The 26,481-nt window shown below is 38.2% G+C and overlaps 1 protein-coding gene across 5 annotated transcripts in view; it reads right to left on the bottom strand.

Annotated features, from left to right (window-relative positions):
* The window catches only part of NR3C1 (nuclear receptor subfamily 3 group C member 1), a 105,385-nt gene that overhangs the window by 18,318 nt on the left and 60,586 nt on the right, over positions 1 to 26,481 (bottom strand). For all 5 annotated transcript variants that reach the window (XM_023752022.1, XM_023752024.1, XM_006086412.3 and 2 more), the window contains 4 exons: positions 13,448 to 13,611; positions 5,967 to 6,083; positions 1,934 to 2,212; positions 348 to 492 (listed from right to left, as the gene is read on the bottom strand). In XM_023752022.1, the coding sequence (XP_023607790.1) occupies positions 348 to 492; positions 1,934 to 2,212; positions 5,967 to 6,083; positions 13,448 to 13,611 (705 nt within the window). The remainder of the gene's footprint in view (positions 1 to 347; positions 493 to 1,933; positions 2,213 to 5,966; positions 6,084 to 13,447; positions 13,612 to 26,481) is intronic.

Raw genomic sequence — 26,481 nt, 5'->3', positions numbered from 1 at the left:
AATTTACTTTTTTAAAATTAAATTCAAAATATCTTGGCATGTGGGGATGGTTTCCTTTTTGGACGCGTGGCAGTTAACTGGTTAAACAATGCGCCGCAGGATTCCTTTTTATTTGCTATAGACTTTGAAACCCAGAGACGCTCCCGTTTAAGAAATATCCTGGGACAGTAACAATGCCACTTGTACATTCGCTCTGTTATATCTGGCTTGCCTAAGCCTTGATAAACAACTCTATTTCAGGTTTTCCCAGTTCCATGATACCTGGTAGCATTGACAGTCCATCAGGAAAACATCAGCTGGTGATAATATCCTATGAATACAGGGAAAATGACTCACAAGTGACTTACTCGTTAATAACCAAATCAGGAGCAAAACACAGCATGTTTGCATTTGATTGTCTGTATGATCTCCAGCCCAGGGCAAATGCCATGAGGAACATCCATGAATATTGCAGTAGGGTCATTTGGTCATCCAGGTGTAAGTTCCTGAATCCTGAGTTAAGAGAAATAAAGGTGTGAGGAAAAGCTGTAGTTGCCAAAGCAAAGATCATCTCTATGGAAACTGCCAAAGACCAGGTATGAACTAGTCTTGTTGGGGGACCTCTAACAGACAGGGACATGTAGCACCCAACTGCTCAGTCTCCCTTGGTGACATGTGAAGATCAAAGCCCTCAGTGCTCTGTAATAGCATTCAATGATCGAAACCTTCAGAGCAGCCAGTTTTTGTCACCTCTTGCCTACTTAAGTAAATATAAACTCACCTTTTGCCTACTTAAGTAAATATAAACTTAACTAGAGGCCCGGTGCATGAAATTTGTGCGGGGGGGGGGGGGTCCCTCAGCCCAGCCTGTGCCTCTCACAGTCCAGGAGCCCTCGGGGGATGTCTGACTGACAGCTTAGGCCCAATCCCAGAAGCCCTGAGCCAGGCTCACAGCTGGTGAGCGCAGCGGCGGTGGTGGGAGCCTCTTCCACCTCTACAGCAGCGCTAAGAATGTCCAACTGATGGCTTCTACCTCTTTCCTCTGACAGTGTAGGGATGAGAAAAGGTCAGTCACTTCAGTCTTTTCTGTCTCTGGTTGTGTGAACAGAGCTTGTCAATTCCCCTCTAGCTGTAAAGTCAGGGAGCCTTAAAATATTCTACTTTAGTCCATTTTGACAGTGTTACCATGTCTAATTTTTACCAATTTTACAAATAACCAGATTTTTAAAAGTGATACAATGAAGGAAAAAAAACTGAAATCTAAAAAATAGTTTACATTTTCTTCTCCTACTTAAGTGTAAAAGGAATTTTGAGTAAGTCCTGTTAACTCTGTGATGTTACATCATCCTATCTGAAAAGCAGGGAGCAGTGTAAAATTTTTACTACAGACTCTCCTATAACTAGAATGAGGAACAAGATAACACCATGGGACCATGATGATAAAGATCCAGAATGTTTTTGTTTAAGAAACAGCCTCACAGAACAAATCGGTAGTTGCCATAGGAGAGGAGGGGGATGGATGAAAAAAGTGAATAAGAGGTACAAACTTTTAGTTACAAAATAAGTCATGGGGATGTAATGTACAGCACAGGGAAGAGTCAATAATATCTTAACAACTTTGTACGGTTACTGGGCATATCATAGTGATTATATCATCAAGTATAAAAATGTAGAATCACTATATGTTGTATACCTGAAACTCCTACAATCTATAATAATAAAAGCATAATATGCTAATTAGACCTGATGTCCTTCCAGACGAAGCCGGGCTGCGAGAGAAGCCTGGGTCCCGGGTGCCAGAGGGAAGCCGTTGTCAGCAGCCAGGGGAAGGAAGGCCTACTCTTGCACGAATTTCGTGCATCGCGCCTCTAGTAGTGTATAATAGCAACTATAATTTTTTTAAAAAGGAAAATACAAAATATGTGTCTTAGCTGTGTCACCGTTTGCACCTTACCTGGTATTGCCTTTGCCCATTTCACTGCTGCGATCACCTGTCGCCCACCTAACATGTTGAGTGTGGTCATGATCCGCCAAGCAGACTCTGGGGCAGAACAATCATATCCTGCAAACAGCACCTCCGGCTCAATGACCTCCAGCAGTGACACCAGGGTAGGGGTGAGTTGTGGTAATGTTGCAGGAACTATTGTCTTGTTAGCAGAATTTTCAGAAGTTTCCTGTGAGACCCCGGTAGTGGCCTGCTGAATTCCTTTTATCTTTTTCTTTGTTTTTCGAGCTATGAGTATTAAAAAACACACACAGAAATAAGTTGTGATGGGAGGTGGCAAAGTTTATTGAAGAGTTATTTTAATTTCTCAAACTATTTAGATACGAAAGAGTAGAAATGGTTTTTTTTTTTAGCAGTTATGATAGTGACATGGAAAAAGAAAGGACCAAGAGAAATCCATTTGTATATTAATTTCTGCTACAAATAAGTTACTTCTTTATTATAGTTATATTTTATACAACATTAAGTGTCTTACAATACTATATTAAAGCAGTCTAAACAAATCACCTTCATAAATTCTTTTATAAATTAATTTCTGCCTCACTTTCACTTTAAAGTCAAAATTTTCATTGGTTAAAGGCAAATTTCTTTTACTATCAATTGAAATAAAGAATCTAAGCTTGTAATACCAAACTAGAAACTCTGGCTTAAGGTTACTCTAAATTATAATAACATGTATAGTGAAGAGAGCTATACTGTTTACAGCCATGCACAAACTCCCCTTCTTATCAAGAGATGATGACATGGCAGATCACACACTGAAGACAGTAGTAGTTCTAAGAGCAGAAAAATCCACTTTTTTTTTTAACCTGTAATAATGGATACTATTTAGAACTAAAAACATGAGGGAGATGAAGAGAAAAACTTTACATTTCTTCACATAAATTACCAGTGGGTAATTTTCCTTTTATAAGAGATTTCTATTGATGACTATAATCCTAAAGCATCCATTTTCATATTATATGTAAAGTAACTAAAGCTCTCTTGTAATTTTGACTTAGTTTGGAACAGTGTAATCAAATGACAGCATGGATTCTGTAGATTTCTGAGTAAATGAAGTCTTACTCTTTGTTGTTTAGTGACAAATAAGAATTACATTATTATTTTTTAGCATATGTGCTGCTGAAGTGAGCACAGAATTATAGGATTCTTGAAGAGAAAGTACGCAGAGCTCCAGGGAAGGGTAAGGACTGTCATTTATATGAACAGGGAAATGTACCTGTCTCAGTTATCAGAGATGCAAACACATTTTGCTAATGGAAAAGTGCTAATCACCTTTACACATAAAAGACAGTTTGTTGAAGATAGATTTTGTGGCAGGAACTATTATCCCAATGTCTGGTGTTAGAGAAAAAGTCCTGCCATTTCCATTGAGTAGAATAGTCCCACTTCTTACTTGCTCTGTGCTGAGTGTGGCACTGAGAAACTTCAGAATTTTTAGTCAACATTTCAAAACAGGATCATGCCAACTTTCATTTATTTTCCCACACTATACTGGAGACACAGTATGCTGCAGCGGTAAAGAGCACAAGTCTGAAACCGCCATGGCTGAATTTCAGGTATTGGTGCAAATTATTTTCTGGGCCTTAGTTTCCTCTTCTATAAAATGAGGAGAATATTAGCACCTACCTTGTAGGGTGGTGGAGAATTAAGTCTGGTAAAATGTGTAAAATGCTTAGAACAGTTCCTGGCACACATTACATGCTAGGATAAGAATGTCAGTACCTCAACTGGCCTTAGCATATTTTGAATTCAGACAGTGCAAGTCTACAGAGGAGTGATAACGTTTTAAAAAGGACATAAGGAAACCCTCTAAACAATCAAAAGTATCTCAATGAAGCCCAGATCTCAAAACCATGGCATGTACTTGGTTGACAAAGTGAAAGAACATGCACGACCCAAATCAACCTATTGAAATCGGACTGTACACCCTCGACGAACACTAACTTTAAAACGCCGAGACTGTGTGTTCACACTCCACATTAGAACCAAGAGGAAGGGATATGACAAGCTGGGAGATTAAATTTTAAAAAACCTTCTGTGACTCAGCACATAATTAGTTTAATTCCTTACTATTCACCTACAGTCCTAAATGAGGACCGATGCCTCTGAATGAAGCTTGAAGAGCACATCCAATGGCGGGGTACTGACTAGAGCAAGAAAGGGCACGAGGATGTTTCCACAGAACTTTAGCAAGGAGTTCTTAATTGGATACATTAAGAACTTACTATTTTACAGCAATTTAGTTAATAAGATTTTTCCTGTATATGAAGTTTCTGATTCCTTGGAGCATATGGTAGATTAACGTTCAATATGTGATCTCTACGGAAGTATTCTCGAGTCCGGGATAGCTCCACTTCTTTGTTAATAAAAGTAGAGACATCTTAGTTTAAAAGTTAGCTTTAAGATATTAGATATGAAATCTAATAATGTCATAAGCCTCCTTGCCTTTAAATTCCACTTGACTCCCTACACTAAAAATAAAGCTGTATTTTGGAAAGATTACAATACACCTTAAAATGAAGTATAGAACATTTGGGATCACCATTAAAAACCTTTATCTGTTTTCAAATGCTAGGCACTTCAGGCCAGGAAGAAGGCTGCCTTAAAATACACCTTGAGAATTCTTTGGTAGGGGCAGCAGTACTAAGTTACTTTTATGGAGAGAATTGGGCTCTGAGTGAGCCAGTGGCTTCTGCGAAGTTACTCTGGGGTTATCATGAAATTTCCTGGCTTAGGGGAAACACTCCAATGAACAAAAGAATATTTATAAAGATTATATTGTTCTTAAGTATTATGGTCTGCTAGACTATTATGGTCTGCAAGACACTTCTGGCACTTACTCCAAATAAAGGTTTTATATACACTGGAATAATTGAACACAAAAATGAAGCTTTTTTACTAAAACCACACCTATGCAAAAACTCTATGAACTTCGATATTTAAAAGCCTTTCGGTTTTTCTACAAATTATCAACTGCATGATATGTGCTAATAGTTATATTATTAAATGACAAACTGGAACTATGTAGTCACATCTATAAATCTTTGTATTTAAAAACACGTGCATAGTACGTGCTAGAAAGCTCTAACAGTCTCCTATCAAAAGAACCACGTGGCTTCCATCCTCCCTCTAATATCACCATGTCTTGTTTAATTGATCACTCTTTATAAGATTGGCTTTTCTAAAATACAAATCTGATCATGTCCTCTGCCATTATTTTCACCTAATTCCTACTCAGCTTTTTTAGACCTAAAATTCAGTGTTGCTTCTTCCAGGACGGAATTAGGTGACACTATTCCGTTTGCAGTGAGCCACCCTGTTTTGTGATTTGACTCTAGAACCTAACTAGACAGGTAATTCCTAGAATACAGGCACTGATTCATTGTCTTGTGCCTGCCTTCTTGGTGAGCACTGCTGAATGAAATGCTGCTATCACAACAAATAGTAAGCACATGGGCTGTTAGATCACCATCACTACCTTCACCGAACTTGCAATTTCAGTCAAAGCAGAATTCCTAACTTTCCAGAGGAACATTTTTAAACGATGACATCAATGTTAATTATATAACTTGTTACATAAACAGGAATCTGAAAATCAAACTTATACCTAGTTTCAGGTTTCTTCTTTACTTGCAAAACAACAAACCAAACCCATCCAAGGCCACTTTGAGGAGTTTTTCCCCCCTGCAGATCTTCAAAAGTAATGTCTCAAGTTTTTAATTCTCATTATTATATAATTTCCTTTTTCAGTACATAGTCTGGCTATACTGACTTCAGTAATAAGAGCTGGTGAATAAACTTAAGCAATAATGAAATATTCATTTAAAAATTCCTACTTTTATTGAATAATATAAAATTGTGCCAGTCAAGCACATATATACCATAATAACTAAATTATTGCAACCTTTTACTTACATTTTAAAAAGTAAAATAAATTTTCATATGATACAGAGATAGTTCCGTTCAGGTCTGACCTTACCTTCCAGGTTCATTCCAGCTTGAAGACATTTTCGATAGCGGCACGCAGGGCAGTTTTTTCTTCGAATTTTATCAATGATACAATCATTTCTTCCAGCACAAAGGTAATTGTGCTGTCCTATAGGGAAAATAAAGGCACTGTTAAAATTTCACAGGTCTCAAAGGAGATGCTTTCTGGAATGATTCTGTCTGTTTCTGTTTTAGGCAGAGCAGAGCCAAGGAGAAGAGGCACTGACTGAGGAAGGGACAGTGGACCTGCCTCCATTGTCGCTGCAAAGATCAACTAAAAATGTCTTTTTTTATTCTATTTAACATATTCAGAATAGTGTATTAAACACTGTATGGCAGCATTCAGAGAGAAAAGTGAACGTCTCATAAACGGGACACCGCCATGTGAGCAGCTCTCAGATCAAGAAGCAGAGCAATACCTCACAAATGCCCACCAAGGGCAACTCTTTCTTGATAAATTGTGCTTTAAACAGTTTCTTGTTTTAACAGTTACAGGAGATGTCTGTACTCACTATTTTATTATGACTTCTGACCTAATGCTAAGGAGGATTAAAGAAAAAGGAAACTGGTTTTAAAACACTGAGAGTCCCAAAGGGAAATGACTTTCATGTAACATTATTCTACCACATGCAAATAAAATGTGCTCCCCCTCCCAATATTAAAGGAAGCTATAGGTAAACAGTTAATCTTAAAGGTTAAGGTTGCCATCAACTAGTTAGGTGAACACAGACTTGACAAACAAAACTACTGCAGATCCTACAGAGACTTGTTAATTATTTCACATGCTTTTAGAATATAAGAATGTTTGAATTCACCATTAACCCCTCCCCCCCCAAGTATTAAAGACCACTACTGTCTAAAATCTTGTGGTGCCCAGTTATTAAATAATGTGTAGAGGCAGAAGTACAGTTTTCACCTGGTGAAAGTTTTCACGGAAAATTTCAAAGGAAAAGACTGAAAGTCCCCCCACCCCATATGCATAATCTTGTAATTTTCTTTGAACCTGGTTGGTGAAGGAAACTATCTGAGGATCTGCTGGCCTGGCAAGAACCAAGGATCCTCCTCCACAAGATGAGCATCTATATATATAAAAGCCCAAGCGACTGTTACGACCAAATGACCGGTCAACCGGTCGCTATGATGTGCACTGACCACCAGGAGGCAGATGTTCAATGCAAGACCTGCCCCCTGGTGGTCAGTGCACCCCCACAGCCAACCTCCCATGGTCCCTACCCCTGACTGGCCAGCCCCGACAGGGACTGGGCAAGACGGCCCCAATTGCCGGCGAGCTGAGGGAACCCCACCCGTGCATGAATTTGTGCACTGGGCCTCTAGTATCTAAATAAATACATGAGACAACTAAGAGTCCATGTACCTTACACTAGAGGGGGTGGTCTTCACAAGACTGCAAGCCATTTCTCTTCTCAAAAATAAATCATACTCAAAGAGAAGAGAAAAATTCAATTCACTAGGTTGACTATACCTAGTTCTAATTTTTAGGGAAAGATCCTTTATGCATAGGACAACCTAAGACTTGCCTAAAAATAAACTGTGTTTACTTCTTCCTAATAGGATAAGTCACAGTGCTCTTTAAGCATTAGTTTTGGGTAGATGGTTAACTATGTCCACTTCAACTCTTTGTGAGGCATAGGCCACAGAGCTGACTAACGGCCCTGCTCCAGAACTGCTCTCCAAGGCCAAATGTCTGCCAGCTGCTTCAGTCCTGTCCACGCTGTGGACGTTTCCTAGCTGCTTTACTTGAACATAAAGTGTGTCAAGCCAATAATTCTACCCAGTAATTCTATCCTCTATTAAAGCAAAAGTAGGAACAAGAGATGTATCCATTGTTGAAGCAGTTATAATATAAAGAATTTTGGCTCCATAAGAATATCACCAAATCACTGTCCTGCAGTTACTGGAAAAGGCAGTTGAAAAAATTACTCATTGCTAAAAACAGAAAAAATTCTAATGCTCTATTTGTATCCAACCAAAATATCAGACTGTGCATAGGATGCTAATAATGATTTCTTTATCCCAGGTATGTCTTAAGCACATGCAAGAATCTGAGCTAGTGGGCATTGTGTATTTAAGTTAAAATTAGTCTTATCTGGTTAGTAGTATGAAATTGGGCAAGTCTGTGTCTAATTTATAAAATGAGGAGTGGCCACTCTTTTATAAGGCCTGGACATGAACCACTAACGTCAGTCCTTGCCAATCCCTTTGATAAGACAAAGGGATGTCTTAGTTTGGAGTCCCTGTCTTGTACCACTTGGTAAATTCCCATTCTAACTAATAAATACAATAGAGAGTAGACATCAGGAGAAAAGCCCTCAAGCCAGCTGAAATTTCTTAACATTTTGTTTGCATCATATTTTTGTGTGTGGTTAAAACCTATTTTTGGCAAGTGACTCTAGTTTCTATTTGTGGCAGGTGTGGTAGCCAGCCTCCACGATGGCCCCCAATGGTCTCTGTGCAGTCCCTTCCCATACTCTGCCAGGACTGGTCTGTGTAACCAATAAAAACATGGCAAAAGTGACAGCACGTCACATCTGAGATGAAGCTGTAAAGACATTGGTTCCATGTTGGTTAGTCTCTCTTGTGGATCGTTTGATTTGGGGGATGCCAGCTGACAGCAGGCTGGAGGAGCCGCACAGTGGGGAACTGAAGCTGCTGCCAAAAACAATGCTGATGGGTGGCAGGAGCCTTCAGAGGACAGCAGCCCCATCAACAAGTGTGATGTAGCCTCACAACTGCCCCAGAACCACCTGGCTCAGAGCTGCTTCCAAATCCCTGACTCGCGGGAAGGGCATGACACAGTAAATGCCTTCTATTCATTGTGGAGGTAATCTGTTGTACAATAGATAATACAGGAGGGACAGTAAAGTTGTGTGTTCTTTTTAAAAAAATAATTTAAGTTTTAAAACAGAGTGATCTAAGAACAATGTTAGTAAGTAGGACCGGGATGCACAGACATGAACAAGACCCTGAAAGTGCTATGGGACACAGGTACCACAGCAAAGGGTATGTCCTAGGTTTTCCGCAGTTTGTATACTCTATTTGAAGTAGCCAAGTTTTCAATGTGAACTGTCAGCTTGAGCTTCTCTGTACCTGCTCTCAAAAGCAGTGTGGTACAGTGGAAAGTGTACTGCTAAGGTGTCAGGAAACCCTGATCTGAATTGCAGCCCTACTTTCTAGCTGTGTGATCTCAGTAATGTTTATTAACTTTTCTGAGCAGCTGCTTCCTCAGCCGTAAATCTGGAAAATTAGCAACTTACCTGGCTGGCTTCTGCAAGGTTCTTCCAATAGTGCCTAGCACACTGTAAGGGCTCAATAAATGACAGCTATGAAACAATGCCCTTGTAATAACTTTCAGAATCTAGGTAGATGATGAACAGACAGGTGACAGGTTTTTATCATATACCTCGCAGGGAGCCAGGGTGACACTGAGGTTAAGAGCCAGCTGTGTTACAATCTGAGTTCTGCAAGCTAAACTCTCTGAGCCTCAGTTTCCTAGTCCATCAACTATGAATCCTAACAGCATCTAAAAGTTCACAGCTGTCAATTAGGTGGTATGACATATATAAAACAAGGACTTCATGCATGGTAAATTACAGGTAGCTGATGCCTATCTTCATAATGACCCACCAACAAAGATGAGATGTACTATTGTGCAAAGGGAACATAAAAAAATGGGACTTAGGGGGAAAAAAGATCACTAAACTACTATACAAAAAAGAAATGGAGCTACCCATGTATGCAGAAAAGAGACACCCAGAATATCAAATAAAGAAGTTCAAAATATCTATTCTTGATCTAGTTTTTATGGAGAATAAGTAAAACTTCGGCAAATTCTGCAAATTTCCTAAAAACAGTTAAGTGTTTGGGCAGTTACTATAATATGCCAATTTAGGGTAAAACTCATCATGTGTAGTATGTGTAATAAATGAAGTACTAAGTATAATGCAAATCGTACAAGCTACATCTTCGTAGTTTTTAAAAAGTGCTCCAAAAATGTATCTGGGCCTTAAAACATTTTCATCATGTCTAGAGAGGTTGTCAAAGGATTACAGAATTGTAGAGCTGAAAGGGGCCTTGGAGAACATTAAAATCCAAGGAAAGGATTTACTTTACAGTCCACATTAAGGTTTTCCCTATTAATCATGCAATCTAGACATCACATTTCACTGAAATACTTAAGTGATAAATATTTGAAACAGTAGAGCTAATATTAAATTTTACCTAAAAACAAGTATAAGAATTTAATTCTAAAGCAGGGATTAAGACCAAAGAGCAAATAGCTTGGTATTTTATTGGAGAAGTATATTTAGCTCTTTCTTTTCTTTTTAAATTGCATTTGAATGCTTCTACATAGGGCATGCTCCTACATTCTAATGGCAATAACTGCCCACCTTCCCCCAGTTGTATTATATTTTGCCAGAATGATATACTTGGTCCCTGCAGGCATTTGAATTTGCAGCCCTGTTTTGTTTTTTTTTAAAGGGGGCACACCTGGAGAATCACCACATGCTTCTGGAAGCTTCAGTGGTTGGCCCCAGGAAGCCTGCACTCTTCTCTAGGCGAGGCAGAGTGGCTCCTGGCTTGCTGGTGGGCCCAAGCTAAGGATTTCATCCAGACCAGTTGTTTTTTTTTGTTGTTGTTTTGTTTTTAAATATATTTTATTGATTTTTTACAGAGAGGAAGGGAGAGGGATAGAGAGTTAGAAACATCGATCAGCTGCCTCCTGCACACCCCCACTGGGGATGTGCCCGCAACCAAGGTACATGCCCTTGGCCGGAATCGAACCTGGGACCCTTCAGTCCGCAGGCCGATGCTCTATCCACTGAGCCAAACCGGTTAGGGCTGCAGCCCTGTTTTAAAGAATAATTTAGTTAAAATGGAGAAAGAAAATTATTTTTTAAATACCTTATTTTTTTCAAGGCTCCAATGTCTCATTCTAAATTTCACTCTCAGAAATCAACCTGTCGATATTATTTATGCACAGCAATACTGTATTACTGTTATCACTGCATTTATATCATGGAGGTTACTCATCAGGTAAGAAAGTGATGAGTAAAGTAAAGTGAGGACAAGAAGAAGCTTTCTTCTCTTGGGTTTGCTGTAAATAAGATCTACTTTGTTAGAGGCACTGCTCTAAGCAGGGGAGGACTTTACTCACAAGTGTACTCAACAGTTGGGAGTTACTGAACTGGTCAAAACCTGCACCCCTGTGCTCTAAGTGGGGTAACGAGCAATTCTATAGTTGGCTAATGTATTAAAAAGTAGTCCAAAGAAAAGAAACTGACTCATCCAATTCCTAAGGATGCAAACACAACTCTAGCCAAATAATCCTTCTCATAATGTGAATGAATAAAATATTATTTCTTTAAAAATTAATAGAACCACAACAAAACAACAAGAGAGTCTACTGCATGGGAGAACATATTTGCCAATGTTATCTCTGATAAGGGTTTAATCTCCAAAATTTACAGGGAACTTATACAACTTAACAAAAGGAAAATAATCCAATCAAAAAATGGGCAAAGACCTAAATAGACACTTTTCGAAAGAGGGCATACAGAAGGCCAAGAGACATATGAAAACATGCTTAAAGTCACTAATCATCCGAGAGATGCAAATCAGAACAACAATGAGGTACCATCTCACACCTGTCAGAATGGCTATCATCAACAAATCAACAAACGACAAGTGCTGGAGAGGATGTGGAGAAAAAGGAACACTCGTGCACTGCTGGTGGGAATGCAGACTGGTGAAGCCACTGTGGAAAACAGTATGGAATTTCCTCAAAAAACTAAAAATGGAACTCCCATTTGACCCAGTGATCCCACTTCTAGGAATATATCCCAAGAAATCAAAATTCCAATCAGAAAGGATATATGCACCCCTATGTTCATAGCAGCACAATTTACCATAGCTGAGATGTGGAAACAGCCTAAGTGTCCATCAGCAGATAAGTGGATTAAGAAACGGTGGTACATCTACACAATGGAATACTACGCTGCTGTAAAAAAGAAGTAACTCTTACCATTTGAACAGCATGGATGGACCTGGAGAGCATTATGCTAAGTGAAATAAGCCAGTCAGAAGAAGATAAATATCACATGATCTTACTCATTTATGGAATATAATGAACAACATAAACTGATGAACAAAAATAGAGCCAGAGTCAGAGAAGCATTGAACAGCCCGTCAGCCCTCAGAGGAGAGGCAGGGGAGGGTGTGTGTGTGTGGGAGGGTAAGAGATCAACCAAAGGACTGCATGCATATGAGCATAACCAATGGACACAGACAGTAGGGGGGTGAGGGCATGTGCTGGGGTGTGAGAGTGGGGGGAGGGGAATGGAGACATATGTAATACTTTAAACAATAAAGAATTTAAATTAAAAAAATTAATAAACCAGAGTAATCTTTAGGTAATCTACTCAGGCCACAGTCTTCAAACTGTGTTACAGATGACTGAATTGCATTTTTCACAGGGGGATTCACTGATTTCTAATAATAATTTGCTATAGAAGGAATTTCTCCTCCTTTAAAGAATTGATGCTGTTGTCCTTGTCAGCAAGCTGAGTCTATCACAAAGGTAAAGTTTATGTTAATGTCATGTTTGTACAGTGAAATCAAGGTCTTTTCTGACCTCCTCAGCACTTTATCACTTGCTCCTCTGTATTGTAATCTCTGTGCCTTGTTTACTCACCTTTCACTGCCAGTAGACTGTGACATCCCAGACAGCAGGGGTCAGGTCTTACGTTGTATTTTATACCTCTCAGCACAGTGCTCAGGCCCAAAAGCAAAATACCTTTCCCTCCAACCTCTCCCTCCCCCTCCCCTATTTCTCACTGTCACTCATTTTTGCCAGACTGAAATAGTTGGTGACTTTAAAAACAACTAATTGATGGGAATTAAAGCCCACGATCTAATACGATGAGTATTGTTGCTGCCCAAATCCAACCCCATTGTTTCACATGATACCACTTTTAAAAAATATATATATATTTTTTGTTGATTTCAGAGAGGAAGGGAGAGGGAGAGAGATAGAAACATCAATGATGAGAGAGAATCACTGATTGGCTGCCTCCTGCAGGCCCCCAACTGGGAATCAAGCCCGCAACCCGGGCATGTGCCCTTGACCGGAATCGAACCTGGGACCCTACAATCCGCAGTCTGACACTCTATCCACTGAGCCAAACCAGCTAGGGCTGATACCACTTTCTTAAAGTTACTTTCTGTTCTCTGACCAAGCACCCTCCCTTCAGTTTATACTTTTCTATTTTATTCTAGTTCTGTTTTATGTTGCTTTTTAAAATGTCTCTTTCCCCCTAGAGACCTAGGAGCCATTCCCTCTCCCTTCTTTACAAAGCCTTAATGAGCTTTGCCTATAACAGAAATTTCAAAATCCACTCTGAGAAATAAGAACCAAGTAGAGGAAAAATAAAAACTCTTCAAAACACACACTACCTTCCACTGCTCTTTTGAAGAAGACTTTGCAGCTCCCACAGGTCAAGACCCCATAGTGACATCCTGATGCTTCGTCAGAGCACACAAGGCAGAGTTTGGGAGGTGGTCCCGATGCTGCTGAGCTGGATGCAGGAGGAGAGCTGACATCCGGTCTCATGCCAGGGCTAAAGAAGAAAGAAAGCAGCGTTAGGATTTAGCTGTCACAGCTGTAAAAAAAAAACCCCACACATCAAAACACAGTTCTCTTAGCTTCTCCCTCCCCAGCGAGCATGTTCATACTGAACTGTGGCTTCACATACTAGCAAACATCACAATGTCTCACCTACTTAAACATATTCAAATAATTATTTTGTTCTTCAATACAAAATTATGAGGTCATTTCTTTTTAAGTATTCCTTAAATAGTTGTGCTTCACTTAGACATTACAATGTTTACTTGCTTAGGATTTGTTTATATTTATAATCATCTTTATTAAGGTGTAATTTACATACAATAATTCTCACCGTTTATAAGTATACATACAGTTGATGAGTCTTGTTAAATAGTTGTATAGCTAACACCACGATTGAGAGATAGTATATGTCTATCACTCCCCCAAAGATTCCTCCTACCCCTTTAATTGCTTAGGGTATCAAATTTTTTCTAATTTTATTATCTTGGACAGGCATCTCTATTCATTCAATCATGTCTCATTATAATTCTACTCATGTCCTCCACTTGAGTCAAAATTTTTTATAAAACTTCTTACAGTTTCTTAGGACTTAGAAACATTCCTTTCCATAACTTGCTTGTCTGGATTGCAGTGCACGACTGGAAAAAGCATGAAGCTTTCAACACTAAGGACCATTCTGCCTGCCCTCACCCTTCACCAAAGAGATGCCCTGGAGAAGAAGGTGGAAACGGGAATCTGCTTCTCATACTGGGCCTCAATTTTCATTTTGCAGACTTTTCACCACAATGAGCACAGGTTTAGTGTTTAAAGGCAGACATTCTTTTCCTATGAAAGAACTGTACAACGGATATATACTTTTTAACCTGTACTCACCATTCTTAACACTCTGCCAAATTTGCTTATAAAGATATATACATATATATATATTTATAAACCAACGAAACAGCGATCCTTTTGATGAAGAAAAAATTAACTATGAAATACTTCAGAATAGATCACACAATGCTTTCCAATGTTTCATCTTACTAAGGAATTTTCATCATACATGCTAATTTTAGAACCAAAGTTACTGTATTATATTGCACTGTATAACTCAAAAGAGTTTCTAAGCATGTAACTTTCTGTAACTAAAAAGTCTCTAAAAAGAGTTTCTGGAGACTTCCCATTCCTTCTCTAGTTATGTGTTTTTCAAAACTGTGAATGGTAGCAATCAGTTGATTTTGGAACTACACATATTAAAGTGGGTTATTTATCAACTATATAAGAAAGTTCATAAGTATATCATTACTTCTTTCTAAAATTTTCTTAATTTGCTTATTCTTTTAGCTGTCCCATTGCCGTCCTTTATAACTATAGCCGATAATAGTACAGCAGGTCCTCAAACAATATTGTTCCATTCAACGTTGTTTTGTTATACATTATTTTGCTTAACGTCGCAGAAATTACGGATGACACTAAGTGAGGACTCAGTGTATTAAATCTCAATTACAAATATGCTCAAACTCACAAACTAAATAAATTGTTTTGCTTATCAACATAGTTAGAAATTATGTTTATGAAATAACTTCTTTGTTCTGTTTTAGGAATAAAAATTAAAAGATAATTATAGAACGACAATTGTTTTATAAACGTCACTTTAAGTAACTGGGTCTCTAAACCCAAAGCTCCCCCAAAATTCTGTCCTCACATAAAGCTCACTGCACCTTGCCAACCCTTGTTTGTCTAAGAGGCTTGGTCAACAGGACAGCGTTCCCGTCACCCCAATTCTGGGAATACGCCCCGGCGTTTCACATGTTCTCTGACTACTGTGAATAATTTCTGGATGCTTCCCTATCACAAGGCATTGATTCTCTGCTAGCGCTGGGAGTGGACTGAGTGCATATTGAAAGCCTACAATGAAAGAAAATAACCTGAAAGGACTCTGCTGTAGGTCTGGCAGGAGCCACCCTTGATTAATAGAAACTCGTGACTAATGCAGAGGAGCTGCTCTGAGCCGAGTTTCACAGAGAAGCTGGAAGGCCTGGGAGTGAGTGACCGGAGCAGTGTGTCAGGGAAGCAAAAACGTCCTTGGCTTCTGCTCTGGGATGCCCCTATTCCTGCCCAGCCAATCTGTCATCTGACATCTATTTTTAGGAACCAACCAGTTGTTTGTGTATTTAGTTTATGGAAAATAAGTGCAATATTTAAATATTTGAAATTTAGTTCTCATATGTAATATTTACATATATGTGTTTAAAATATTTTTAAGTATTTGTAGTACTTTATAGTTTTAAAACACTTCCATGAATAGAATCTCACCTCTCCTCTCAACAGCCTGGTGAAAAGGATGCCACAGCCTCTGACGAGGTCATGCCGAAGCAGGAGGTTGATGAGGGAGCCTTCTGTGATTACACGGACAGGTGTCAATCCCAGCTCTCCCACTTAAAAGGGCTGAGCCTGTTTCCTCATGAGCGAACTGGGAAGGACAGTGTGTGTGTGTGTGTGTTTGTGTGTGTGTGTGTGTGTGTGTGTGTGGTGAAAAGAGAATATGTAGAAAGTCAAGCATTCTTTTCTCTTTCAGCAACACTGGAGACTTTATAAAAAGCATTATATAAGTATTATATAACTGGAAAGTAGTTTTAAGTCTAAAATGTAGCACAGCATTCCCAAATTCTCACTTATAAATTAGAGCATCTGCAAGAGCGTTCAGGCCACTGCACTGTGAGCTACAGATGACAAAAGGGAAAGTTAAAACTAAACGAACAAATGGGTTGGTAGAACTGCAGCTAAAAATCTGGAACTTAAGTCAGGCTCTTGGCATCCCTTCAGGCGGTCATTCTGGGCAACATCAGATAGGAACTGAGTATGCAGAAAACTGCCAAGTATACCACAGACATCAGTGGAAAAGAATCAGTTTTTCTCACACAAATATGAGGACTATGATGGCCTATAAAGAACACCATTGGGAGAATGGATGACTTTAAAATGGTATTAAATTGCAAATGTGACCCTGTGATATTGCTAAAAGGGCTAGGGTACAACAAAATGGTTAGAACTCAAAGGAAAACCATATGGAATTGCCATTTTTAAATGATCCATGGCAGAAAGAGATAAAAAGCACCCCAGGATACGAGTGCATATTTCACTCTCTTTGCATGAAAAAGCTAGAATGTCCTGGTCTTTGCTCAATGTGTGTTTACAGTGATGCCAAACATTCTGAAGATGCTGAGGTTCTGTTAGTAACTGACTACGTCCAGGGTCCTTTCTTTTAAGTGAAGAATCATGTGAACAAAATGCTTTATTTCAGGTGAACACTTGAAGGCAGTTTCCCATTCAGAATGGACACTACATTATTCCTGAGGCTACTAAGGTTATGAGAGGAAAAAACATGTATAAAACTGTGTTTTTCTATTTAATTCTCTTGCAAGAAAAGCAACCGATGGAAGGAGGATCACTGATGGATAGTCATGAATGGATTATAAAAATTAATCATACACCTTGAGAAGCATGTAAAATGTTCAGGCAAATTACACCCTTTCATTAAGCACATACTTCCTGGCACCTGAATGCCAGGCCCTGTGAGGATACAGCGGTCATATCTTATAAGGAAGCCATGTCATACATGAAATGCAATCCCGAAATGGTAACAAAATCTTGAAACAGATCTAGGTAGGAGTAGCAGAATATGTTTTAACTGCCTCTTGTGTCATATACTGCTAGGAAGATAATCAGCTACATGTACAGACAAATCTGGTTTCAAATCCTAGCTCCTGTGCAACAGTGGCTGGCTGACAACTCCTGAGTCTGTTTCCTTATTACTACCATTTTAGGAATTTTTGTGTGGATGATATATCCACACTCATATAAAATATTGGACATACACTTGATGATCATCAAACAATCCTCTCTTCAACAGCCCCCTTCCCCATTAACTTCTTTTTTCTCTGTCCCCCAATCCCTCCTACCCTTCTGGAGCACCTTAGGTTAATGGTCCCTTTAAAAGTTTAAGTTCAGGTAATGGTAGATATATAGTTTTTATAATCTACCAAAATTCGACAATGTCGTTTTGTAAAGGTTAGTGTTTCGATCTGGAATCTGAAACCGTATCAGCGAACTTCTTGGAAATCTGTTACATTAAAATCCATTGGTCTGTATTGCACTTTGAAAGGATCTTTCACCCATGCCTGATTCTGTCCTGTCACGCATTAGTCATTTGGAAAACATTGGTTCCCTGAGTTATGCAGACCTTCCAAGTGTTGACACAGTTCATTACGCAGTATAAAGGAGTCACATTTGTTAAGCTCACAGTGGCAGTTGTGTCTTCCAAAGTTCTAAATTTTGTTTAGAAGTTCTAATTTTTATCAACTGGTAACAAATACTGTCAGTTGTCTTCCTTGAAGTGATAAGCTTACTTAAGTCATTTTTGAGAAAACGTGCCAAGTAACAGAGGCTGAAAATTGTAGCTGGTCCATGGTATACCATGAACAAGTGGCTTGTTCAGCTCACAACTTCATCTTACGCATGCTTTCCTCAGAGACAGCCTTCGGATGCTACACGCAGCACAGAGCGCTCTGCACCTGCCCATTTTGTCACACAGGAGGATATTTAAAAGACACCTTCTCAAGGGTAGAGAGTTAATGGAATTAGTATTTGCTTCCTCAAGGATATTCTTAGTAGGAACTGACTTTCTTTTAAAAACAAACAAACATGCCCTACTGGTTTGGCTCAGTGGATAGAGCGTCGGCCTGCGGACTGAAGGGTCCCGGGTTCGATTCCGGTCAAGGGCATGTACCTTGGTTGCAGGCACATCCCCAGTGGGAGGTGTGCAGGAGGCAGCTGGTCGATGTTTCTCTCTCATCGATGTTTCTAGCTCTCTATCCCTCTCTATAAAAAATCAATAAAAAATATTTTTAAAAGAAAAAAAAATAAAAACAAACAAACATGAATGCATGGCAGTGAATACAGTGACTACTGTACCCTAAGATGCCAGTAGTTTTATTAATCATTATTGTTGTACTATTCTTGCAAATATCAGAAAAGTGAAAACAGCAAATAAAAACTATGTATAATCATGAAAATCGTTGTGAAAAGACCTTGGGGTCTCCCTGGGATCCATGGGCCACATACTGAGAATTGCTATCATAGAGAATAGTGAGGACGCCAAGTCAGACAAGCTAGAATTCATTACCTAACGGCAATGTAGGAGCTTGGTGACCGTTTAATCTCTTTAAATCTCAATTGCCCTATTTCTAAGTGGGGACTGTAGGGTACCTGGCAGAATGATACATATTGCTCACTACGTTAGAGGCTTTCCCAGAGAGAAAGGAACAGAGATGCTAAACTATTACAAACCCTATTGGCAGGTTGGCTTTCCCTTCAATTTAAATAAATTTAATCAACAGCTTTTCAATGAAATGCAATGAATCCATTTGGGAAAACAAGCAAAACCATATTATCACCTCAGAGAACAAGTATACATTAACATGGGGGAAAATCTGGAAATAAAGCTGCTACAACTGGGTTAATTTTTTATCAACTACAAATGGAATTAGGTATGTTCTCATTGGTTTACCAGTTTTGTCCCAATACCATAAAGCAGTGATTCTCGACTGGGAGCAGTTTTGGTCTCCAGGGGATGTTTAGCATTGGCTGGAAATGTTATTGGTTGTCAAAACTGGGGAAATGCTACTGGCATCTGGTGAAGAGGCTAGGGTGATGCTAAACATCTCACACTGCGCAGGACACCCTACTCCCCCCACACTCCCCGGCAAAGAATTACCCAGCTGCAAATGTCAGTAGTGCTGAGGGGTTAAGAAACCCTTGTCATAAAGCTATAAGCAATAAGAAGAGGAAAAAATTTAACAAGGACCAGAAACATTTTAAAATCTTATGAACTATCTTTAAAAATGGAGCAACTGTCCTGAGGCAGCTCCAAATATTATTTGACTCAAGACAAATCCAAAAAAGAGATTCAAAACAGAGCTGAGGCCAGGGACAACCATAGTGATTAACTTGAGTCAGTAATTTAACTTTATTTTTCTCTTTAGTGCTAGCCCTAAATGGTGGTTATTACACATTAAAGTCAGCTGCATTTTTCTTATCTTTTCTCATTAGGAAAAAGGTAAATATTCAGCTATACACACCAGGCAATGATATTTCTGAATGCCCATTTATTCCTGAATTAGCTGAAGGACCACTGATTTGGTGGTACTAATTATGAATGTGGCATCTTCAAAGAAGGCAAGAACAGGATGGATACAATGGCACACTTACTGCCTTCTTCTAACATACATCTCACTATATGTGCAGATACCTACGGAATAGCACCGCAGCTGAACCAACATTAAGAAAGGGAAGGTAACATTATTTCCCTACTCCCTAAAAATGAAATCTGGTGAAACTACAAGTACATTGGTATGTGAGGGAAATCCAGTCATGAAAGGATGTAAAGTTAATCACAGGTGACATTCAAGCTTACAAACAGCTCCACGGCCACCGGTTTCAACCCTAGATATATATTTATTGAATTCTGGAATTCTGAACATTTACTGCAATTTGTAATATAACTGCCGTGAAATACTTGAATAAAGGCGACAAAAATCCAAAACACCATTCATTTCCACCTTAACTACAATAGTAACATTTCTAAATATCTTATTCTGAGAGGGACTTGAGTTCCCCTCACTATACTTAGTAACCCAAGCTTAAAAGCAGACATTTTGCCAATTCCAACCCCTTTCCCACATTCTATTTATTACTCCCTATATCACTACACCATGTACCTTTTTCTTCCTGCCCACTCCCACCGCCACCTAAATGCATGCCTTCTCTCACTCCTTGCCTTAACCACTGCAATGGTTTATTCTAAGCAGTCTCCTGGCTCCGGCTGCTTCTCCTTCCATTCCATCCACTTCACCTCACTGCTAAACTCTTTTTGCCCATCATGATTAAGTGCCTCTGGGCTCCTCCATTAGATATAGTACAAGCGCAACATGGTCCCAAGCAGGTTCCTCTTTCTCCAATCATATGCCATCCCACTCCTCTACAGCAACCATTTGGTTCCTTTATCACCTTAGGGAGGGATCGTGTATTCTACAAATATTTACGAAGTGACTGGAGTGTCCACCATGCCTTTCTGATCCATGACAACCTCTAGGTTCCCTTAAACACTGCCATGTATCACTTTATACCAGTGATCCCAGAAAACATTCCAATGTAGTGGTATGTTTTTATCAATAATTCCTTTCCGGTAGAGCCCAGCATCTTGTCCAGGGTCCAGTATGTTATTTTATTTAACCCATTTATTGTTATATCTTCATATGTTCTGTAAAAGAATTTGAGGCAGCTAACATGGTAGATATTTATGAGATTATACCCACAATATAGGTATCACCTCACTATGCAAGTTCTTTCGTTATATGCATTATCCCCTTTAATCTTCTCCACAAACCTATGAGGTGGGTACTATTTTCAATGTGTTACAGATGAGGAAACTGATATTTAGAGAAGTTTACTTGCCTAGGGTGACATAGTAACAAAAAAAGTCAGGATTCAAACCCAGGTCTTTCTGACACCAAAACTAGCATTCTTAACCAGTATTCCACCCCCCTCACTCTGATAAAGTGGCATAACTGAGAGGCGAAGGTGGATCTATGTCTTCAAACTGAAGCACAATGCCTTCGACTTTGCTGGCTGAGATTTGATGTCTCAGTGATGCACAGTGAAAGGGAGCAAATTTCCCATGCCTGCTTCCAATTATGTGCAAATCAAGATTTTTGTCCGAGTAAGGGTCAAGCTGGTAAACACAGTTGCCTTAAAATTGTGTAACAGTCTGTATTGTTTGGCTAAATTTTCAAATGATCCACAAACTAATATTTATCTCATTCTGCACAATTAGCACAATTCCTAAATCCTTACCAAGATGCTTGTAAAATCAAACAAATACAGAACGGCTTTTAAAATACTCATATTTATGTTAGTATAAAGTAAGAACAAAGCCCCCAGAACCAACCTCCACTTGATCTAAGGCCACACACCTATCCCTCCCTTCCCTCAGTCAAGAGTCCAGGCCTCGATTCTTAGATTCTTACATTAGTGGGAGAACTTCTTGTTTTGCTATCATGCCACTCTACCTGACGAGGTGTGTTCGTTGTTGTTCTTTGTTACCTACATTTCCCTCAGGTTTTGATGATGCTCTCACTTCACACCCTAGTTTCTAAATACCCACTGAAGCAATTTAAAGGAATAATTTTAAGTATTTAATAGATAGTGAAAACACTGGAAAACTTGTCCCTGGAAGAGGAAAGAAGAAATAAGAACGTAGTCTTTAGGATGATGTAAAAGTGACTCAGTGGCCACCTGCAATACAGGCAGTTAGATGAAAAATCTGAGACCAAAAAGGTTTTCAGTGGGTGAAATAAAACTCATCGCAATAATCGCATTGAAAACCAACTGACTGATTTTTAATTTTGTATGCTGAGCCCCATGGAGAGGTTTCTTAATATTTATCTCAAATTATCCTTACTACTAGTCCATTTTACAGATGAGAATACAGAAGTTAAGCCATGTGCTTACCCGAAGTCACACTGGCACACCCGATTTTGAATTTAGCACTGCCTGGTTCTAAAATCCATGTTCCTCACCCTCATGATTGCAGGCACCTGCACGGTAATGTCTGCTTAGCCTGATAGTTTTTAAAACACTGTGTGCGTCACCAAGTAGAGAGTCTTGAGGTAAAGTTAACCATCAAAAATAATTCCTTCTTCTGACTATCCTTCGTATCATAGTGGAGAAGAAATTATAATTAAATGATATGAAAGTATTCAGGTCACTTCCATTTTTTCTTTAGATACTTGTTATATTGACTTAAATCTTAAATTAACATTTGCATATTCTAAATTGTTAAGATAATTCCACGTTAGCCATTAAGTACTGAATTAACATGGAGACCACGTATCAAAAGTATGACTAGAACCAGGAGTGTTTTATATGTTCCCAACACCAATTTTGCTCTGAAGCAATATGTTTCACTAACATATAAGAACTCAGAATTTTTTGAGATGCATTTGATTTTTCTGAAATATACTGCTCCACCGAAGTATCCAGGTGTGGATATAAAATGATGTGAACAGTTATTTTTGCACTGCTTTGGAAAATGGGTAATTTAAGTAATATGAACTTAATGTTATACAGCCTTAACTAGAAAGGAACTATCTTTTGTCCACACTACCAATTTTATGGATGGAAGATTTATATCAATTGACTAGAAAAAATTATGGGTAAAAACTAACATGTCAACTGATGTTTAAAAGACCGATAAAGCCAAAAAATTGTAATTATTCAATGTAAGGGTGCTAAATATACGGTACCACAATTACGCATTCAACCTGGTTACATGGTAAAAGCTACATTTATTTAGCACTCCTTATGTGGTAGGCATCTGATATACAGTCTATAGCAGTGATGGCGAACCTTTTGAGCTCGGCGTGTCAGCATTTTGAAAAACCCTAACTTAACTCTGGTGCCGTGTCACATATAGAAATTTTTTGATATTTGCAACCATAGTAAAACAAAGACTTATATTTTTGATATTTATTTTATATATTTAAATGCCATTTAACAAAGAAAAATCAACCAAAAAAATGAGTTCGCGTGTCACCTCTGACATGCGTGTCATAGGTTCGCCATCACTGGTCTATAGTCTTCATCACTATCCTTAGAGATCTCACTATCCCACATTACAGGTGCAGAAATTAAGACACAAATGTTAGAGAACTGTCCCTAAAACACCATATGATACTGCTGAGAAGGCTAAGTTTAAATTTGAACTCAAGATTCCAAGTCTGGTGCTTTTTATGTTTTTGGCACATATAAATAATAAACTGGTTATCTAACTGTATGGTAGATTAAATAGAACAAATTATAGTTAGTGATACTAACTATAAGATATTACATCTCCTATTTTACAGATACTAAGGTCAACAGATGCCCAAAGGAACAGTTATCTAGAATTAATACTTTTTACCAATACCCATTTATTATCTCTTCACCCTGCATTCTCCAGATAAAAAAAAAGGCTGGTAACGTTTTTAAAAACTACACGTAAATTGTGCTAAAATTCAGTAATTGCCTTACTTTGGTAAGGTCCATTGGAATATTATATAATTAAATATCAGTCAAAACATATTGAAAACATAATGTATTGTGGCACTGTATATAATATGTACTCTCACTTACATGTATTTGTACACACACCCCTTTTCTCAATAAAATTTCATAAATAACAGTGAGAAGCAACATAAACTATCATGTAGTTTTACTTTTGCTAAATTTAGCACACAAAAAAGCGCTTTGGTTTGTTTTTCACAGCCCACATAAGTATTGATTACTGCAGTTCATTTTAGATATTCATTCTAAATTTTTCAACAGAAAAGTAACTTCTGTTTCTTCTAAAATAGTATCCACTAACATTTTAGAAACCATATGGGAATGGAAGAGAAACTCTGAAAGCAACTGATTTGTGATTTTTGTTTTAAAGTTTTGGGGGTATTCTTCAGTATGTAAAAATCTCAAGGGCACAGGCAGCACTTTTTTGAAAATAAATAGTAACTATTGTTGCAGTGGAAAATTTCCCATCGGGAAGCTTTGAAATTGATAAGCATTTATGATCAATAGTAATTCTATTTCTAAAATAATTTACAGATTTAAAAATAAAACCAATACTGTAATTCTCTCCAAGTTGTCTGAGAAGCTCTGTCAAAGTTTGTATCTTCGCAGAAGTATTATAAAAATTACTCCAACTAAACTAAATCCCTCCTTAAGGGAATAAGAATGTGAGTAGTCAGCCATTAGACAGCATTTGAAAGCTGAGTTCTTATGTAAGCAGCACGTTTCGTGTGCAGGAACCAGCTGGCCGAATACCAGTGCAGAGCCGACATTCCCAGCAAACCCTCGCTCCAAAGTCCAAGAGAAATGAAACTTCTGAAAATAAAGTCCTCAATTTAAAATATCAAGTTTTTTTTAGACTTGTTACTTTCAACGAAATTATCACTTCCCAAAATGTCACAATTCAACACAGTGAAGCAGAGCAACAACAACAAAACTATAGGATCTTGAGAGGGCCAGGGGAGAAAAGGGACCAATAAAACAACGACGTTGACAAAACTTTCATCAGTTGTTTAAAATAGAACACAAGAATCTACCATCTGACAAAATATCATCACAAACTTAATACTTTAAGGACAAATTATTAATCTGTAGCATAAATATCTGACAACTCTGGACAAAATGTTTCATTGTTGACAAATGATTCTCCCACATAAATACTGAAAGCTGATAAGTTTTAGAACTGTAAAACATCCCATCATGATACGGACTGTTAGGTGCATGAGTTCCGCTATTCTGGGCTTATTTTAAGTCTGTTTGGACACCCCAAGTGTTTATTTGGTTTTTTACTTATCCATCACTTTCTATAAAAATCACTGACAGGATCTTAACACCCCAGCTGTAAGAATTGAGAAGACCAAGCAAGAGGAAGAAGAGAATCTTTCACAATTACAATGGGGCAGTTAGCAAAGCTTTGACTACTTAGATAGCCTGAGGAGGAAATCTGTCCCCTCCCTAAAAAGGGTAGCAAAAGGATGTAAATAGTATCTGAGAACATTCCTGTTGGGAATTTTAATTTTTTCACAGTGCCCAAAAGAGTAAACTAATATAAAGGAATTTTTTCTGTGTGTGTGATTTCTGAAATGTAGCATAAACCCTAAACCTGAGCAGAATGAGAAACAGTGACCAATAGAGAACAGGAAGGGCTCAGATTTGACGCCCCTTCAGTGGATAGTGGAAATGGCTGGTTGACTATGTTGGTGGGGCTGAAGGTCGCGTTTGGTACACAAACATCAAGGACAGCAAAGTGTTAACATGCTAAGGCAGTTCTAAGTGTCGCCTGGCTCCATTTTTCACTCATGTGGGAAAGGAAAACTAAATAAACTCAATATAATCAAGATCCCCACACTGAGGAAAACTCATCGCTGTGTCCAGAAAGCCCAAACTATTTTTTTCGTAGTTCATCTCTTTATATCAAGTCCATAATCTACTCCAAGATTACTGCTTTTTATTCATTTGGAAATATACAACTAGGACAAATAAAAAGTTGGAAGATACTTTTTAAATTATAAAACTAATACTTAGTTAGAAAATTTGAAAAACACCAAAAGAAATGAAATTAGAAAATAAAGCTATCATACTTTTTTTTAGAGAATAATAAACATTTTACACATATCCTTAATCTTTAAAATTTTTTTGTATGTATTTAATTTGGGAATAACACCAGAGGTGACTGCCATGTATGTGGCTTTTTACATGTGAAGTTCTGTTCATTTGTTGTTCATCACAACATTTTGAGAAAAATTCCCGTGTCAACAAATAATCTTTTATTACAACAGTCTTTGATGTTTGCAAAGTATTCAGTTCTAATTTACTCATTCGCTCCTTACTGGTTATTCTGTTTTTGTTTTCTTACTATCATAAACACCACTGCAGAAACCTTTACAAACATCTTTGATTACATATTAAATTCCTAGAAGGACAGGGAAGCCGGTGGACAGATTCAGAGTCTTTTGCACACGTTGTTAAACTGCCTACCCTCCCTTTCTCGCTAGAAAGCAGGCTTGTTTGTGCATTCCCTCTTATTCACTCCTAACAGAAAACAAACCTGGTTAATAATCTGATGAAAATTGCTTATTTCTCTATTGGGGTGTTTGTCTTCTCAAATAGTAAGAATGTTTTACACACTAAGTATTTCGACACAATCTATTGAGGACATATCTAGAAAGCCCTAATTTTAAGTCATATTTTAAAATATTTCATTTTGGATGGTATACAG

This window comes from Myotis lucifugus, unplaced genomic scaffold, assembly GCF_000147115.1.
Source record: "Myotis lucifugus unplaced genomic scaffold, Myoluc2.0 scaffold_28, whole genome shotgun sequence".
Lineage (NCBI taxonomy): Eukaryota > Metazoa > Chordata > Mammalia > Chiroptera > Vespertilionidae > Myotis > Myotis lucifugus.
The sequence above is the reverse complement of the archived record's forward strand: the minus strand, read 5'-3'. Positions and strand labels throughout refer to the sequence as shown.